The sequence below is a fragment of the Periplaneta americana genome, chromosome 14 (genome assembly GCF_040183065.1).
Source record: "Periplaneta americana isolate PAMFEO1 chromosome 14, P.americana_PAMFEO1_priV1, whole genome shotgun sequence".
In the NCBI taxonomy this organism is placed as follows: domain Eukaryota; kingdom Metazoa; phylum Arthropoda; class Insecta; order Blattodea; family Blattidae; genus Periplaneta; species Periplaneta americana.
The window spans coordinates 83953510-83974429 of NC_091130.1; the positions used below are offsets into that span (position 1 = coordinate 83953510).

General features: G+C 35.4%; 1 protein-coding gene across 1 annotated transcript in view; it reads right to left on the minus strand.

The window, feature by feature from the left end:
- Positions 1–1337: 1337 nt before the first annotated feature.
- Positions 1338–20920, minus strand: part of LOC138713523 (protein starmaker-like) — a 30925-nt gene continuing 11342 nt past the window's right edge. Inside the window, exon 2 of the mRNA XM_069845694.1 lies at positions 1338–3477. Coding sequence (XP_069701795.1) covers positions 2272–3477 — 1206 coding nt within the window. The 3' untranslated portion in view covers positions 1338–2271. The remainder of the gene's footprint in view (positions 3478–20920) is intronic.

A 20920-nucleotide genomic window follows, 5' to 3' on the forward strand; every position in this document is an offset into this window, starting at 1 on the left:
TGTCATGTTTGGTACTCAGGATTTGGTTGATCAAAATTTATACTCCTGATGCACTTCCTGAAAGTTTTTCGTCGCATATGAAATTCAAGAGACCGGAACTGTGGCAGTGTAGTGATTGACAACTCCATCACGATAATGCCTCTTTCCATTCAGCAATCTTATGCAGAACTATTTGGCCAAATGAAAAAATTCAGAAGTCCGGCAGGCGCTCTGCCCCTATTGTGTAGCAACTTCTCATTGTTCCATATATATATATATATATATATATATATATATATATATATATATTGAAATGCCGTGTTATATTGAACCAAATAAAAGAAATGTCACGAAGAACTTGCTACCCTTATTGAAAAATGACTTTGAAGTGTGCTTCTGGAGTGAAAGAACTTTGTGAAACTAGAAGGGACCTACTTCGAAGAAGATTGGTATGTCATCTCGGAAGGTGAACTGCCGATAGTCTTTCATTCTCGGCCATAGCTTTTAAACTTTTTGCCAGACCTCGTAGTATATTACAGAATTTGTGTTATTATTAGGCGTGTGACATTTTGGTATTAAAATATAAGCAAAATCTGCTAAAAATTAATTTTATGCATGGAAGATGCAAATACTTTAATGAAAATCCAAAGTTAATTGAAAAATTGATCGAAATCCACGAAATTACTTCATAATCACGAAGTTTTTAACAAAAATCAGGTTTTATGGAAATTCGCACGAGAAATTACTCTTTCTTCCAAGTACAACGTGAAAATATAATATATAACTATGAATATTTCTAAATATTTGATCGTTCAGCATACATGCGATTGACATATGGCAACGATGTACGCATAGTTTCAGGGACTACTTTCAGGAAGCAGCGCAAGCAAACATCGACTATTTCTCTTTCCCCCAAGTGCCTTCGTGAGATCAAGAAAGCAGTGCCGTCACCCCTCAAAGTCGAATGTAATTGAGTTATGAATTTAATGAGTTATGCAAACAATGTTCAATTAGTTTCAAAATGATTGTTTCAATAATAATTTAAAAAACGTTATTTTATTATTTTTTAAGTTCCTTTAGGATGCAAAATATGAGCGAAATTGCTTGCTTTTCAAGAAATATTACCGAAATTAAACGATTTTAATAATCGAAATCAGAGTAAAATAATCGCCATTAAATCACACCCCTAGTTATTATTAGTGTATATGTGCGTAAATTACATCTAGTGCATATATTTGAATATTTTGATACCTTACAATATAATACATGTAAGTTTCATCATGAAATGCAGTTCTTTAATATAAATACATGGGAGCAATTGTTCTGGAGACTTATTTTTGAAGGAAATGTGTACATAATCAAGGAAAACATCTTTCAAATTTATGTGCGTTTTGCAACCTAATACAAAATTGAATTTGTAATATCTACGGGGTGATTTAAGAATAACATTGAAATATTTTAGTAGAAGTACATGCTAACTATACAAATATTTTGAGATAGGGAATGATGGGTCAGCGAAACCTCAATTACTAGAGATGAGATATATTTTCACAGTTATAAAAACTTCTACAACTTTGCCACCGTTTGCCACTTTGTCTTTATGCTGTCATGAAATAGTAATGTGTACTAATGGTATTGTAATAATAGTAGCCGGTGTTTTATAACATATTTAATAAATGGATGTGTAATCATGCAGACTGAATTTGAGCATATTTTAACTTTAGAGCTTATGACCTGTGAAAGCAAGAAGGCAATGACAATAACTATTTGTCGACATTTATACAAACATTACAGCAGTCTGTCATAGTATCACTAACTGTTATGAAGATGTAGAACAAAAAACATCAATCAGATTACGAATGAAGGTAAGAATGGTATTGCACATCTTCCAAGAGATGTCTCAATTTCATGCTCTTTTGCGAGAAAATGAGGCTCCATAACTCAACAGTATTTGTATGTGCGCCTCCTATATTCCAATAAAATACTTCTCCCATTCTGAATTATCCTGTTGGAACGTTTGGTTCAAAACGTTTAAATTACGGTTTTGTGAAAATTTTTGAATATAGAGAGAAAAATTGTGGTACAATTATTACATTTGATAGTGAGCATGACAAGATAAATTTATCGAACATTTTAATTTTCTGTCATATGCCAAGTGATGTGCAAGCCTCAACTATTATGGGATACATTCTTATGAGCCAGAAGCTTCGACTTCTGAGCTCTTTAAACAACAAAAAACCATAGAACTAGTAAATGAATTCACGTAAATAATATGTTAGAGTCTGTAACGTCCTACGCCGCTGTAGCTGGAGGCTCTGCGTCTTGGTGTAATTTCGGACTAACGTGGTACACGACCGGCGCGAGCTGCACTTCTTCTGTTTCTTTCAGAGGCGGATTCAGTTTCACAGCCGCTGAAGAATCCTTAACGTCACTTCCTTTTGCTGCAACCGGTACGTTTTGGCTCTTTGATACTTCAACTTGAGCCTTGTCTATGGAGCCGATGACAATCTCCTCTGGAACGTGAAGTGGCTTAGCTGCCTTGTTGTCTTTATCACCTTCTTCATTAACTGGACTCTTGTCTGCATTGCTTTTCATTTCAGTTTCTTCATTGACTTTTGAGATATCTCTCTTTGACTCAGGATTTGTTTGTTCTTTGTGGTTTATTCCTATTTCAACGCCCTCTATTTTGCCTCCTCCTTTTTCGGCTTTACCTTGTCTATTTTCTGATACGTTTATGGGCTCGTTTTGTTCGTTATCTTGAGTCGACTGAACTTGGTATGATTCGTGATATGAACCATCATCATACTTTTCTCGATCCGCTTTATTTTCCGATTCGACGTTTTCATGGTATGATCCATCATCAGAATTGCTCTCGTCTTCTTGTGTCTCTTGTGATTCCGTTTTCTCACTTGATTCGTCATTTTCGTGATACAAACCATCGTCTGATTCGTTCCCGCTTTCATCTTTCTCTTGGTCTTGTACTTTATCCTCTGATTCATCCTTTTCGTGGTATGAACCATCATCTGAATCACTTGCATCTTCTAATTTTTCTTCTGTTTTCTCTTCCGTTTCATCATTTTCATGATACGAACCATCATCTGAATCACCGGCTTCTTCTGCTTTCTCTTCCGTTTCATTATTTTCGTGGTATGAGCCATCATCAGAGTCATCCTTGTTTTCCTCCATCTCTGAGCCCTGCTCTGACTTCTTTGTATAATCATTCGAGTCTTGCTTCTGACTGTTTGTACCTGTTTCATTTGCAGATTCATCATCTTCTTTCCAATCTCTGCTTTCTTCTATGCCTTCGTCATAGTCTTTCACCTGTGTCACCTGACTCTGCTGGTCGATCACGCTTCCATCGCCGACGTTGGCAAGGAACAGCCGTGGATGACCCTGTATAGCCAGCTGAGTATCAGTGGTGATGAGCAGTGGGTGTACCAGGAACACTGAAGGCGCCCCGCGTCCATGCTGCAGCAGAAGACTGACAACCACGACCATCTGAAAAAGTAAGTAGTGAAAACAACTTTACTGCATGAAAAGTAAGCTTCTTAGGAATATAATCAAACGCCTTCCATAGCGATTCCACTTCAAGCGAAATGTCGTCGTGTAGCATCAAGAATACCTCGAAGAATTCAGATTACAAGCGAATTGTGACTGTTGATGAAATCGGCTTAAGTCATCTCATTTACTATGAATTTTTGTATAGAATTTCTTAACTAGAACTCTCCTCACGATCACTGTCAAAACCTATGTTGTCTATTAAGTTTAGAACAATTCGACCCTTCCTAGTATTAATTTTTTAGCATTTCCGTTTGTATGTGGATTTACTTGAATATTTCTTGTGTGGAATATGCTATCAGGAGTGCAATTCATACATTCTATGTCTCTAAGCTCGTTTCTTAAGACATTTCCTTAACTGGAACATATAATTCAATTTTATTATTAACAGTAATATACCTCGTTTTCGTTTCAGTTAAAAATAAGGATAATATTACAACGCTCGTTAACTCTTGCTCCACGAATAAGCTTGTCCATATACAGTGCAATACACATTTGAATTAATATCATTAGAAGGACACAAAATGGTACAGTGAATACTGAAGTTAATTGATATTACGATTTCCTCTTTACATTACTTTCAATATATGGTTGATACATTTGAGCTCTGTCCAAATCAATTGGTGATTAGTGAATTATATAATTATATATATGGTGAATTATATAATTATGAATGTCTGTAAGATGTTGCTTAAAGTATTTTAGCAACTATAAGCAAATATAATGATACTATAATTTTAATGAGGTGGACTTTAAATTGAATTAATTTCGCTCAGAATAAAGTCCAGTAGTTTAGAAGACACCAACTGTCAATCTCCAGGAATGGTCACAACAGGTCACAACAATGAAATTATAGAATAAAATATGAGAGATTCGTTTGAATATTAATCTAAACCTATGATTTGGCTATCATATTTGTAGCAAAATGTTCAGTGCTGAGTACCACCACAACTGCAACACGCACACACAGATTAATATGCAAGAAAAAATTCAGCTTAATCATTAGATTTCGGAAGTTGATGAAATATAATCTCTTTCTGAGACATCACAGACAATGCAGGATACATACAAACTCGTTTCACTTCAACTCGAACTACTATACTAGCCTACTTTTATTTAGCATTTCTTTTGCATTTTTTTCGGTCTATTATTGTCTATTGGTATTTTTTTTAGGAAATGTTCTACTTTTTGTTGCATTTTTGCTCTTTTCTGTTAATGAAAAGACAATTTTTTTACGGTGTACTCACAGTCTATATTCGAGAACGTACTGTAGATTGCTTATGCAATTCGATTGAGTATTACAATAATTTTCCTTATGATTGCATCAGCCTTGACTCCTGATCATGTGTGTTACGTGCTTCCCCCCATTCAACCCAACAGAATAAATACAGCAAATTCAGTGCTCGAAGTCAGCATATTGCATCACACAAGTAAAGATGTAAAAAAGTTGAAAGTAAAGTAAAATAAAGTTGACAAAACAGTTTTTTTTGCGACTGAGTTTAGTCACAATGTATTTTTCCATAATTGAAATATACTAATTTGTTTGTATTTTTCTATTAAAATCATGGTCATTTTTTTTTATTTTTAGTTTCATATTTTCAGAAAATTGAGGTCACTTTGTAGGTTATTTTTGTGTGATTTTTAGATCATCAACTTCCGACATTTGAATATGTCTCTTGTCAAATTATTTCTACAAGTGTCTGAGGACGCTGCGTTCTTCGATATTCAATTGATGTACTTTAACAAAATGCTACTTTAAATGTAGTCAGATCCACACCTGTGGAGTAACGATTAGAGCGTGTGACCGCGAAACCAGATGGCACGGGTTCGAATCCCAGTCGGGGAATGTTATCTAGTTGATGTTTTATCCGCTGATTCCCCTCAATCCAATATGAGGCAAATGCTGAGTAACTATCGGTGCTGGACCCCGGGCCCTTTTCACCGGCATTATCACCTTCATCTCATTCGGACGCTAAATAACCTAAGATGTTGATACAGTGACGTAAAATAACGAACTAAAAAAACGTTGTCAGCATGTTTTACAGTGGAACGAATCAATTTTGTTGTTCTTCAGAGAGTTTGGTTTTTAATTTCCCATTCCTTATGAAATATAAGATAGATACAAGTTCATTGTGAGGAGAAAAAGTAAATAGAATATAATAATAACAGCAATAATAATAATAATAATAATAATAATAATAATAATAATAATAATAATAATAATAATAAAGAGTGGTATCGTAAATTTTCAGACCTTTGAGAATATTGTTAGGTCCACTTCAGCGACCAGCAATGAAAAATGGTCAACGTAGCCAAATTCTGCATTAAGCATTATTGGTTACTCCTTATCTAATAAACCTATATTTCCATCACATTCTTATTCCTCCTTTCTTATCTTCCCAGGACTGGGCTGCGTCTAGACGCTATGGCTTTATCATATTATGTAAACGTTATGCTACTGTTATTATTTTATTTGTGTTCAGAAATGTAATTGAGAGCATATACGTCACGCGTTATATCTAGAGCTTTATGCTGTGCTTACATTTTAGTTCTAATTGCAGTAGAGTCTACATGACAGAACATCAGTTTCTCGATGTGTAAAATTTTGTGTGATAGATTGTTTCTTCATTCACGTAAAAGAAAGTCAGAAAACTTTCTGAAATTCCTGAAACGTCGTTACAAGTAAAGCTTACATCAAGATGATAACGCAATTTCATTCACAAAAAGTTGAGCTTTTATTTTCAATTACTTCATTTCTGTTGCTTTGGCGACGTTTGTTTCGAAATGGGTCCATACCTGTGGAGTAACTAGCACGTCTGGCCGCGAAACCAGGTGGCCCGGGTTCGATTCCCGGTCGGGGCAAGTTACGTAGTTGAGGCTTTTTCCGTAGTTTTCCCGCAACCCAATATGAGGAAATGCTGGGTAACTTTCGGTGCTGGACCCCGGACTCATTTCACCGGCATTATCACCTTCATCTCATTCAGACGCTAAATAACCTAAGATGTAGATAAAGCGAAGTAAAATAATCTACTAAAAAAGTTTCGAAATGCAACAAATCAGTTTAAATATACAAGTTGGAAGGTGTCCAATAAGAGTAATGTCTCAGAGTAAATGCTTAAGGTAAAATAAATTGAATTTTTGCTTTTCCATTTTGCGTAATTTCTATTAGTTTAGTAGGAAATCGACTTCCTTATAGAAAAATTGCAACATTGAAAGTAAATTCAGTACCACTTAAACCTCTTCCCCACAGCAGTCAGGGGAAATGATGTAAACAAACACTGCCGCTGTGCAAAACGTTCTACGACTAAAGTCCTGCGGAAGTCACGCTTTAGGGTGAGCATACTTCTACATTTCAGTAAAAATTAAGGTTCGGATAAAGTAGCTGTATCAGGATAAGCATTCTTTGTCCGTGCGTTTTGTTTACAAACATTAATTAGTTGTCGCGTGACCCTCAAGCCGACAGTAGTGACGACATATATTCTGTTCCTATCGGCTGTACTGTCCATTCACTGATGTTTTAGCTGGGGGTGGGGAGCGCTGTTCCCAGCAGGTAGAGTTTTAGGTAGTGGAAGAGGGTAGTGTTTACTTAGTCCGAAGCAAGTCCAGGCCCTATTCTATACAGCTACACAGCCTATCCTGATAAGCTACTTTATCCAAACCTTAGTAATAATTAGGCTTCTTATTCCAGCTACTAAAGACTGAAGTTAAAGAAACATTGGGTATATAGTACGCCGAATACAGGTAATGCAACGAGTAAGAATATAAACAAACAAGTCGTCGCTGCGTGTTCGTGGAGTACAGTCAACTCCCAACATCCTGAAGCTATAGGCTACAAGTAAACACGTGCTTGAGCCGTAATGTTCATTTTCGTCGTGATCTTTGCAGTGAATAATAACGTGCATTCGTAAGTTACAGAACTTGAACATATGCGAATGTCACTTGAAATTGTTTTATATTGCAAGAAATTCTTTCAATAGCACATGATGTTATTGGTGCATGATGTAGTAGAAGATATTCCTATTGACTGATTTTTTTTTGTGTGTGTTTCAATAGTATATTGCATATATCGCTCATCACTTAAAAGCCACTAATTTTCATACACTTTTCTAGAAATTCCCTAAAATGTAGGTTATATAATTTATTAATTAGGATGCTGGCATTGAACATCATGGTAGGCTACACAACTTCATGCTAACGTCGAGTTAATATCTTCATAATTTTCAGTTTTTATGATACTGGTCTTTTTGGATTACGTTCAACACACTTTCTGCACCTTTTGGTATTCAATGTCTTTCATTGTACTATTTTTGTCATTTTTACGTTCATTTTACACAATTTATATGTAATGTTGTCTACATTTACAGTGAAAATATTAGTTAAAATATCCTGAACTATGCCCTACAATATTACACGCTTGAGCATCTTACTCAAGGCATTTTATCTCTGCAATGAACTTTCAGTCAGCCACAAATATGTAGTTATTTAAATAATACGACTAGTAAGAGCAGTGATCGACAAGACTACTCACTATGACTGCGTCCAATTTTGATTTTCTAGAGAAAGAGGGCAGAGGATGAGTAACTATTTTGTATACGAACGTACCTGTACCTGTGCTGTGACGTCACATATACTCCGAATCAGGCAACTTCATTCCAGTATATAGATAGCTGGAATAAGAAGCCTAGTAATAATGTTGCCAAAGATCAATTACTTAAAGAAATTTATTAATATTTCAAGTATTAAAGTACTCTTAAACTGTAAAACGTAGCAGAAGCATTATGTAAAATATATTTGGTTGAAAAGATAACGCGATAAAAATTATTACGTAAAGAAATTATTTATGAAAAATCTAAGCGTAGAGGAATGAAAGGGCTCGTCCCTTAAAACGACTATCATTGAACACCTTCCACCTATATGGGTTTTTGTCTCTGTGTACGAAAATTTTTTCCCATTCAGTGTTGTTATGAATGAAGCAGTAAATTTGTCAGTGTATTGACAACATCTAGAACTCCTAGTATGGTCTAAATTCTGTACAGAGGAAGGATGGAAGAGAGGTAAATTATTAAAGATAAAAATTATCGCCATATGATTTTAATTTCATGTCAATCTTCTTCACATTAATACCAGTTTCTGCGATGAAGAATTTTTTTATTTATTTAAATGCTAATTTAGAACTTAAAAAGTTTGTAAACTTACTATTAAATCCGTATTATGCAACTGACATGTTTAATTAAGTGTTCTATTACTGTCTAGAAATTATCGTCTTTTAATCGGATTTAAATCCATTAATTGATCACTATTAGACCAAAATGGCAGGACAGCTGCGTAGAAATCGAAGTGTTACATTTGTTCATGATCCCGTCTCCATCAATGTAGAGATCGTCGCAATTCTTTAGTTTTTTTTTTATAAGTGAGCGTGCTGTCACTCCAGTTTCTGACACGAATGTGTGAACTATGGTAACTTTTTCTCCTTTTCAAACTTGTCTTTAATTAAATGAGTGTACTTGGTTATCTTCTCATTATACTCGTTAACTGTTGTAGTTGGAATGGTGATACCATGTTCTCTTTATTTAGGGGAAAAAAAAAATATATATATATATATATAATTATATATTTTTAAAACTTGCCATGCATTTTATGGTCTGCCATAAGACATATTAAACTAATCAAGTATAACACAAAGTATGATATTGAATTTAACAAATGCAATTGCTGCTAAATATTAAACAAACTCGAGAAATAATAAAAGACGTAGAAGAAAAGACATTCTTAAAATTTAAATGCACTGACATGTTAAATTAAGTTACAGTTTGGTATAGATGCTGTAGCTATTAGAGATGAAGAAAACTAACTGCCGCTCTTGCTCGCTGTGTTCGCTGCATTTGTCTTTCGAGTCTCGCTCGTCATTCTCGAAATAGCATTTGGTCGGCTTGGAAGATTTCGTAACTTTGAATAACATACATCATTGAAATAAATAACATAAATGTTTAAATGAGACAAAAAGACAAAACAGAACAGCATCTTAGTTATCAAAATGTTCTGGTTCCATTATAGGATATTACCTATGGCTATATAAAAAAAATTCTCAAATAAATTTGCATTTCTAAGAAACATAAAACATGACATTAATATATTTTTACTTGAGACTGCACACTTGATTTTAAACATATGAAAAGAAAATTCTTAGCCTTTTAATAAGGGCCCAGTAATTAAATAAAGACTGGAGAACGGATTATTATACACTGTTTCAAATAGGCTACTTGATTGTTTATACGTATATAACAGTTGCCAAAGTAGATAAAGGTTCAGTCAGGTATAAACAACTGCTGACTTCGGCACCTAGGGACTTCGGGAGATAATCAATACCGAGTCTCGGAACACTCACAACCAGTCTTTACATCAAGGACGCGACGTAATACAACATTGTCGTGCGGGTTTTCAGCTTTGCGGGCGCTGTTAGTCTCGTTTTCTCGATCGTTGTTTATCTCTAGTAGCTATCTTAACTTGACCAGCGTTAAATCTGCTATCCTATTGTAGTTTGTTTTGTGTTTTACTCATGTTTTCTGAGTATCATTATTAGAGTTTGCAGTTAATACTTGCAGTAGATTTATATTTTTAGCAATGTGCCTGTCTTTGATGTTGGTCCCTTGGTCATATTTGGATATTCATTAGCATTTAACAATAATAATTAATAATTTATTATTATTATTATTATTATTATTATTATTATTATTATTAAAGATTTCATATGTTGTGCAAGAAATTCCTCAGAGCATATAGTATCTGTCATTTCATAAATGTATAGTGTACACAGAATGGCACTCGCTCAGTCCACCGCTGCTGAGTAACTTTAAGCATGTCTGACCGTGAATTGAGCGGACCCCTGTTCAAATCCTGGTTGGGACAAATTACCTGATTGAGGGTTTTTCCGGAGCTTTCCCTCAACTCATTACGAGCAAATGATGGGTAACTTTCGGCGCCGGACCCTGGTCTAATTTCGCTGGCATTATTGTCTTCATTTCACTCAGACACTAGATAACCATCTCTGTTGATAAAGAGTCGTGAAATAACCAATTACATAAAGGAACTCGCTCAGACTTCGTACAATGTGTGCTTGCAGTTATTAGCATATCACTGCATCTTGAAACACTCGTGTGTGGTTGGCATTTATCAAAACTGTCCCACGCCGAGACTTCAGTGAATTCCATCTGATAGGGCCCGGTTGTCTGCCTGATTTGCACAGGAGGGTAATCCGCTTGGCAGGATCAGACATCAGACAGCGCACAAACTATTTCAGTTTAAACCGATACCTGGCACCCTGTGAAGCTTGGCTTTTGTAATCATGCTGTATGATCTCTATTCATTGTCTGTGAAAATAATACATAACTCCATTGCATCGTATCGCGGGGTGCTGGTAGGCTTGTGGATATAATCACGGTAACCTGGTATCGATTCCGGAAGAGGGAGATGGAATTATTCTTCTTTGACAGCATGGCGTCATTTATTTCATTAGAACGTCATTTTATAACACTCTGGATACTATGGGCTAGACCGCATTTTTGGCTAAAGTGCTGGTGCGCTGGTCTTCCATCCAGAAAGCCAGAGTTCGATCCGCGGCCAGGTCATGACAGAATTTTTTGTGGACAAAACAGGCGTTGCAGAGGGTTTTCCCGGGGTACTCCCGTTTCCCTCTATTACTCCTCCAACACTCTCCAACTCCCCATCATTTCATCTATCATCTGCAATAGTAAAAGTAGTCCTGGGTAAAGTGTTTGGAATAATACGGATTTCCGATGCTAATATAGGAAGGTCTTGAGGCTCCGAGTCCCTAAGTATTATTGGGCCCTATTAGATGGTGAGGAAGAATGGCCCACCTGTTAGCTGACGATGATAGGAAGGGCTTGGGACTCTTAGTGCTTGATGCTTTTCGGTCTACTCTTCCGAGAGTGCACTTAGTCCTTGATGCTTTTCAGTGTACCCTTCCGAGAGTACTCCTAGTCCTTGACTCTTTTAAGTCTACCCTTCCGAGAGTACTCTTAGTCCTTGATGCTTTTCAGTCTACCCTTCCGAAGGTACTCTTAGTCCTTGTTGCTTTTCAGTCTACCCTTCCGAAAGTACTCTTAGTCCTTGTTGCTTTTCAGTCTACCCTTCCGAAAGTACTCTTAGTCCTTGATGCTTTTCAGTCTACCCTTCCGAGAGTACTCTTAGTCCTAGATTCTTTTCAGTCTACACTTTCGAGAGTACTCTTAGTCCTTGATGCTTTTCAATCTACCCTTCCGAGAGTAATTTTAGTCCTTGATGCTTTCCAGTCTACCCTTCCGAGAGTACTCTTAGTCCTTGATACTTTTCAGTCTACCCTTCCGTGAGTACTCTTAGTCCTTGATGCTTTTCAGTCTACTCTTCCGAGAGTACTCTTAGTCCTTGATACTTTTCAGTCTACTCTTCCTAGAAACGGGGCCTAAGTCCATCGGGAGCTGAGGCAGGATGGCCTACCTGTCAGCATTAGATTTACGAATGCCACCCAGACCAGCTGTCGGACTTGGACATTCATCGCGTGTATATGACGAACAATGGGCCAAAGCATGCGGAATATAGCAGGATGGAGAATATAGGATTTTCGAAAAAGAGTTTGAGTACGACGAGGAACAGATGAAAGACGGAAGAGAACGGAGAAGAGGAGGGTGAGGACGAAACAGAAGAAGAAATGAAGAAATGAAAGAGGAAAGTGTAACATAAAGAGAAGAAAAAGTCGAAGAAGAATGTGAAATGTTTAGGAAGAGGAGAAAGTAAGTAATTGAAGAAACAGGAGAAGGAAAGACAAGAGGACGAATTGAAGAAGAGAAAGAAGTGGAGTGTGAGGAGAAAAGTTAGTAGGGAGGGAAATGGGAACACCGTATCGATGGTTTACCTCCTGAGTCCTGAGACATTTGTTGTTTTATTTTTAAAGTTCAGTATAATTCTACACTTAAAAAAAAAGTTATTGTCAGGAAAAATGTTCAAAAAATGCTGCAGGTTACAGTTAGGACACAAATGCAAGTATATTATACTATACTTGGGGTCTCTGAACATACATCTTATATCAAAATCATGTATGAAGTATAGTATAGTATACTTCACTCTGGGACTCAGGAGGTTATGTAATTCAAATTTCTGTCCGTGCTAATTTTCTCTCTTACGAGTTAAACTTCCTTCCTCTTCCAGTACCTACACTAGACCCATAATAGACCTTTTGGTCAAGCCGACATTAACTAGCAAACATTCTAATGGGGGCAGATTAAAAGTTAATATTTTTTCTTCCACGATGTTAATGTCAAAACAAATGTTCACACAAATTTTGGCTACTCGAGCGCAATTAAGAGAACCAAATTTTTTTCCCTGTGTCCGTATAAGAAAGAAAACATAATTTCATGGAAAGATTTATTGGAACAGATACAGGAGTTATTGAGCCATTTTCCAAGATATTCTCCACCGGAATTGAGACATTTGTCATACCGTGGGATCAACTTTTATATCTCTGTATCATAGAAGTCTGTCGCCTGGGATTGGAACCAGTGTGTGAGAGCCGTTTGCACCTCTCTGTCGATCCCATCATATGACAAATGTCTTAGAAATACTACTCCACACATCATCTCTTTATTCTTCTTCTTTCACTGTTGCTACTTCTCGTCACTGGAATTCTCTTCCGTCTGAAGTCAAGGGCTGCCGAACTTTAATTTCTTTTAAATGTAAATTAAAAAAATATCTTATGATGAGTTGCCAGACCTAACGCGTTGTAAATATTTAATGCAATGTATTTCACTGTATTTATTTTTATTTTTTGTTTATTTTTATTGTGTAATTACGTAAATCGTCTTTATTTATCACTTAACACCAATATGTATCCCACTGCGTTATTTGTTTATTATTTTTTATTATTATTCTTATTTTTTATTGTGTACATTTTACTCGATTGACGATTTCTGGTTTAATTATGTGAATCCTACTTACTTGTAATCTATTACTAATGTGTATCCCAATGTGTTTATTTTTATTTTTACTGTGTACATTTTTTAATGAATTATCGGCTTCTGTTTTTGTATGATTCGTATTTGATTCTAACAACATTAATATGTATTCCACAATGTTTCTTTTTATTTTATGAGGTAAATTTTATGTAACTACCTCTGTTGATCTCCTTATGTACCTAAATCGTGTCTGTATGTAATTACTTAAATCCGATCCAGTTGTATGTTCAACTATGTACGCAACTTTTAATCCTGGTTGAGTGTAAGAGAAGGCCTTACGGCCTTAACTGTGCCAGCTTAAATAAAGGTATTATTATTATTATTATTATTATTATTATTATTATTAATTCCGGTGGGGAATACTGTATATTGAAAAATAGCTCAACAGTTGTTGTGTCTGTTTCAATAAATTTTTCGAAGCAAATTGTGTTTAAATACGGGAATTTTACTTGAAGCTTGTAAAGAAATAGGTTTGGAAGTAAATCCCGAAAAGACAAAGTATATGATTATGTCTCGTGACCAGAATATTGTACGAAATGGAAATATAAAAATTGGAAATTTATCCTTTGAAGAGGTGGAAAAATTCAAATACCTGGGAGCAACAGTAACAAATATAAATGATACTCAGGAGGAAATTAAACACAGAATAAATATGGGAAATGCCTGTTATTATTCGGTTGAGAAGCTTTTATCATCCAGTCTGTTGTCAAAAAATCTGAAAGTTAGAATTTATAAAACAGTTATATTACCGGTTGTTCTATATGGTTGTGAAACTTGGACTCTCACTTTGAGAGAGGAACATAGGTAAAGGATGTTTGAGAATAAGGTGCTTAGGAAAATATTTGGAGCTAAGAGGTATGAAGTTACAGGCGAATGGAGAAAGTTACACAACACAGAACTGCACGCATTGTATTCTTCACCTGACATAGTTAGGAACATTAAATCTAGACGTTTGAGATGGGCAGGGCAAGTAGCACGTATGGGCGAATCCAGAAATGCATATAGAGTGTTAGTTGGGAGGCCGAAGGGAATAAGACCTTTGGGGAGACCGAGACGTAGATGGGAAGATAATATTAAAATGGATTTCAGGAAGGTTGGATATAATGATAGGGACTGGATTAATCTTGCTCAGGATAGGGACCAATGGCGGGCTTATGTGAGGGCGGCAATGAACCTCCGGGTTCCTTAAAAGCCAGTAAGTAAGTAAGCAATCAAATTGTGTTTTTTTCTGTAAACGAATTTATTTTTTCTTACGACCGTAGTAATTGTCTCGAGTCCCCAAATTTTGTATAAAGACTTGTTTTGACATTATTAATATAGTGAAAGAAAAAAATTAACTTTTTTATACGTCCCCATGAGAATGTTTGATTCTAAGCTATTACGTAAAGGGAGGACTCTGATAACACGCGGTGGACTCATTTCATTTATTTTTTCTTAGGACCCTAGTAATTGGCTCGAGTCCCCAAATTTTGTATAAACACTTATTTTGACATTATTAATATAGTGAAAGAAAGAAATTAACTTTTTTATCCGTCCCCATGAGAATGTTTGATTGTAAGCTATTACGTAAAGGGAGGACTCTGATAATACGGGGTGGACTCATTTCTAGCACGAAGCAAACTTTATATCGCATTCATAACGGTTATGCCCTACACAGGACTCGAACCCTATTTCTTGCGTACAAACATAATGTGTTCTCCGAGCTGGCAAGATGCTTTGTTTCTTGTGGTGGGATACAGGAGGTCGTTACTCAGGAAGATTTTGTTTCCAGTCGATGAAGTTGCGTGAACTTAAACGAAAAGTCTGCAGTGAGGAGAGCCTGGCACCACGGGGTTTAATGTGGAAACATCGAGCTGTAAATTTCTCGTGCCGGAATGATGAATGGCTGCCGGAGTTAAGTGCGTGTGTATAAGCATCTCGAGACAACTTGCTAATGTGTGAGCCGGTACAAGTTTGTCTTGGTGCACACTTAAAAGCACATGACCTCATCGTCTCTGGACAGTATCTATCATTAGATGAAGGTGCATGGGTGACTAACGAAGCTTGATAATAGTGATTGCGATGGGGAATGCATCATAATCATCATATTCACATTTGATTAGTATCTTTTGGTATTAAAAAATTGTCTTCTAAAACGTTTAAGATACTTTTGCAATCTTCTTTTTTCCTGCAGGCAAAAGCCAAATTTGTAGAAACTCTCTATATAATTTATTTAGCCTTATAAGATGTTTTCAATTTTTCCTGCATGTTTTTTTTTTTTTTAATTAATTACAATTTGGAGTTGCTCTATAATTCAGTCAGTTTTCTTCTAATGTAGGAAATTATACGCAACTCTTCTTCTTAGGAAGATTACGTCTACTGTATATTGAATTTGGTATTCCCAAAAAACTAGTTACATTAATTAAAATGTGTCTCAGTGAAACGTACAGCAGAGTCCGTATTGGTCAGTTTCTGTCCGATGCTTTTCCAATTCACTGCGGGCTAACCCAAGGAGATGCACTATCACCACAGTCTATTATATACAGTCACGAAGCTCAATACGTAGGGAATATGCATCCATAGATAGTTGTTAACCACTAGGCTCGCTACTATCGCCTCATCACAGATCGGTACAGTCTATTGTTTCTAGTACCCTCATCTAGTCAAGCTTCGAGACTGTATGTACTAGACTGTGCTATCATCTTTACTTTTTAACTTTACTCTAGAACATACAACGGCAAAATGTACCTTCCTAAATACACCAGCAGAACACAACAAGCTCTGCACTCAAATGGAAGGGGTGAAAGGGGATGAGTACGCTTCCCCTTATCACAGTATTTAATGTGCAATGCCGGACTGTAATCTTAGAAGTATAACGCAGATCACCGTGATTATTATTGATATGTTTTCATTTATATTTTTCGTCACTTTTCACAAATTTCGTAGAACAATGACTAATAAAGTACAACAGAATAAAACCGGAACAATAATGCAAAGAAAAATGGCATTTGAGTAACTGATTAGTCAGGAGTGAAATTTCATGTGACTCATTTTAACTGGCAAATGAAATGCTCACCTGTAATATGAGTTCTTCTTTTTGATTTTACAATGTTCATTTTTGTAAAAAGTACTTCACATGTAATATAATGTGGAACCATGCATGACTGTGAGTTTGGCTGCGTAAGACGTCAGATTAGCGTATGTTAATTTGTTCAACAATTTGAAAATATTAACACCTTCCGAATATTTATACTGTGTTTTAAAAAACATGTCAATTTTAAGAGATATACATCTTTCTGTTGTAATTCAGGTCTTACCGTCATTATTTCTAAGCCAAAACGATTTCTATACATTTGTAAAAACGTTTCAATGTCCTGAATTGAACGAATCTTTTGTTATGAACATTTATTTGTAGTTCGTTCAAGAGGTTAATGTAATATTGCAATTTGATATGTCATATTAATACAGTATTGCAAATGAGTGTAAGCAAGAATAATTAAATATCTTCTTTTCTAATAAATTTTGATTCCATAAATCTGTAGTAACTAAAAGGAAAGAATTGATGCTGTCGTACATATTAACTATCTTTTTTATATCTTGAAGCTATCAATTTAATTTGTTGCAGTGTTCTCAAATTTCGGAAAGGAATATCAAATCTAGCAGCCAATTTTCGTTCTCCAACTCGGAAATTTCTTTGTCCTATAACAGTAATTATTATTTTATTACCATATTGAAATCTTAGGGCAACGTAATGTATTTCAAAAATAGGCGACAATTACCGCTACTTAAAAAACAATAATTACTATCTTTTCCTTCATAAAAGCAGAAGTTATTTTCCGCTTGTCTAAAAACCAACGAAGGATTTCTCCAAGGCTAAGCCACATATCCCCCACATCCTATAGTAGTTTTCGAAACTGTCGATATTTAATGACTTTGATTTTATTTGGTTCATGGTGTCAACAACCAGCTCCATAACATTGTTCATATTTCTTGTTTTCTTCATAGTGCCTCTTGATGAATTATGGAATGGATGAAAGTTATATTATTATCAATGTTTAATTGTGATATTATAGGGAAATAAATGATAAGTTTTAGCATTATTGTAACAATAATTGATATATTTTTTACAAGGATCGATATTTTGGCCGAAACTCACGTTTCCGTGGGATTTTCAATGGTCTTATTAATGACATGAGACTATAAAGCCATGCCATCAGTGATATTACAGTAGTTACGTTATGTACCTACACTGCACGCAACGAACTGAAAGTCCGTTGTGGGTTGGGGTATAGCTTCTACTACTCCCCTTTCACTTGTTTCATTTTCCAGGGGCCCGGCTGGCTCGCGAGTCACAGAATGCGGACGTATGCTCTAGAAGTCTAGAATATGCCATTAGGAAAGTCAGGATAACAGAGAGAGTTTGGAATTGAACGGGTTACATCAGCTGCTTGTCTATGTGGATGACATGAATATGTTAGGAGGAAATTCACAAACTATTATGGAAAACACGGGAACTTCACTTGAAGCAAGTAAAGAGATAGGTACGGAAGTAAATCCTGAAAAGAAAAAAGTATATGATTGTGTGTCGTGACCAGAATTTGTACGAAATGGAAGTATAAAACTTGGAAATTTATCTTTTGAAGACGTGGAAAAATTCAAATATCTTGGAATAACAGTAACACGTATAAATGGCACTCGGTAATAAATTAAACGCAGAATAAATATGAGAAATGGCTATTATTATTGGGTTGAGAAGCTTTTGTCATTGAGTCTGCTCTCAAAAAATCTTCAATAATTTAGAATTTATAAAACAGTTATATTACCAGTTGTTCTTTATGGTTGTGAAACTTGGACTCTCACTTTGAAAGAGAAACAGAGGTTAAGGGTATTTGAGAATAAAGTACTTAGGAAAATATTTGGGGCTAAGAGGTATGGAGTTACAGGAGAATGACGAAAGTTACACAACGCAGAACTGCACGTATTGTATTCTTCACTTTACATAATTAGGAACATTAAATCCAGACGTTTGAGATGGGCAGAGCATGTAGCAAGTATGGGCGAATCCAGAAATGTATGTAGAGTGTTAGTTGGGAGTCGGAGTGAAAAAGACCTTTGGGGAGGCCGAGACATAGATGGGAGGATAATATTAAAATGGGTTTGGAGGAGGTGGGATATGATTGTAGAGACTGGATTAATGTTGCTCAGGATAGAGCGATGGCAGGTTTATGTGGGGGCGGCAATGAACCTCCGGGTTCCTTAAAAAGTCATAAGTAAGTTAAGTACAGTAAGTAAGCAAGCAAGTAAGTAAGTATTTGGTCTATCAACAATACGTCTTGTTTCTGAATAGTCCAAATTTCACTTTCACACTGCAATGTTGAAATTAGTACTTGTATTTTTAGCCTTGTGGCTTCTTATGCATTAAATAATCCAACGCGCGACAGCCCATATTGGTCCAAAATCTATTGTGGCGAACACAGATCTTCTTTTAAGCCACAAACGATTACGGGAACAATTCAAGGAAATCTGCACTATGAAGTTTTTATCTTGTGCAAATCTGAAACCTTCGCGCTGTCCCTGGAGTGACAGGGATGCAGGGATGGAGCTTGGGTGAACGAACCGTCGTGTAGTGGAGCATATCCGCACAACGTCCTTCATGTCGACCTTGGAGGTCGGTCGAGCATTGACTTCTCGTTTTTCTATCGGCCAATTTAATTTCTATCTCGATTCACGTTTTTATACATCTTCGGCTCAAAAGTTTCTTTCCCACATTTCATCTTATAACTACGGGGAGGCGTGGCAGTTCTCAGGTTAGGGTTATATGAGTGTCACAAACATGTAAAAACATGCACAGGATGTTCCGTAAAGTTGGTGATAATAATAACGAAGAATCTGAAGGACGATAGAGCATTAAAAATTATAATTGGGACTTATTTGTAACTTGTCCAAACCAGAATTTGAAACCAGGCCTTCTAGTTTCACAGTCAGACATGCTAGCCCAACTGTAAGTAGATGTCAGAAGTCCCATGGCGATTCATCGTATTTATCTTGCGCAATACCAACTCGCTCTCACCATTTCCACCGATACTAGAAAACCTTGCAGTTGATAAGGCTTCGTTAAATGACTGATTGAAAAAGGAACTACAAATCTGGTGCCTTATTTTTCCTTCTACATATATTTTTCTTTGCAAAGATGATATCCTTTTAAATATAAGACTCTTTATTCCAGTATTATATATTTATTATTTTGTGTTATTTTCTATTGCATTATGTGTTATATTATATTATATTATATTATATTATATTATATTATATTATATTATATTATATTATATTATCCTCTGATTGTCTTTCTGGCTGATATTACACCTATTTCAGACAGTACATCTCACTTGATGATACGAGTCAAAGGAAAAACAATTGTTTATATGCATCTGAAGTCTGATTAGTGTAATATGTAGCTAGTTGGCGATGTATGCAATGGAGAGGGAATGGAACTGGCCACCCTACCCCATTATCTCCTGGCCTAGTTGCCTCATAAGTAGTGCCTTGTTGGTATATATCATTTGTGAGGTTCAGACCCGCCTTCGAACAGTTGACTAAAGAACATATTATATTATATTATATTATATTATATTATATTATATTATATTATATTATATTATATTATATTATATTATATTATATTATATTATATTATATTATATTATATTATATTATACTAGCCGTACCCGTGCGCTCCGCTGCACCCGTTAGAAATAAATATAAAGTAATTACATAATTAAAATAGGATATTTGATCCAGGGAACATTCGTGTTTGATAGAAGGATAAATCGTTTAATATGTTACTTAATCTAAATTCTATTTAAAATATTAAAATGCGATCATTTTGATCCAGAGACCACTCATTTGGTGCAATGACAATTCCTTTAACATGTTTCTTAATTGTTATTACCAATTATTTTTGGAAAAGCGAAAATTAACAGAAAAATTTTGGCTACAGATTTATTATTATGTTTATATTATATTATATTATATTACATTATATTATGTAAAAAGTGTGTTGATAACGGATGTACTCGAATTAGAAAGTTTTTAATTTGTTGTGGGAGCTCTTGAATCTCAGCAGGAACAGCTTTTACAACAGCGCAACATAATCTGCTTGGCTCATTACTCAATTTTTTTGCATTGCATTTATTGCTTATATATTTTACGTATTTTAACACGATTCAATTGAGCATAGTTAAAATTTGAATTATACAATAATGGATTGCTAAGCTAACGTACTATTACTGCATACTAAATCAATACACTCTCGTTGTTCGTTAATTCTCTGAGATAAAAATGAATATGTTCATAAACATTATTTTAAGAAATACAGGAAATGAATATACAGAATAACC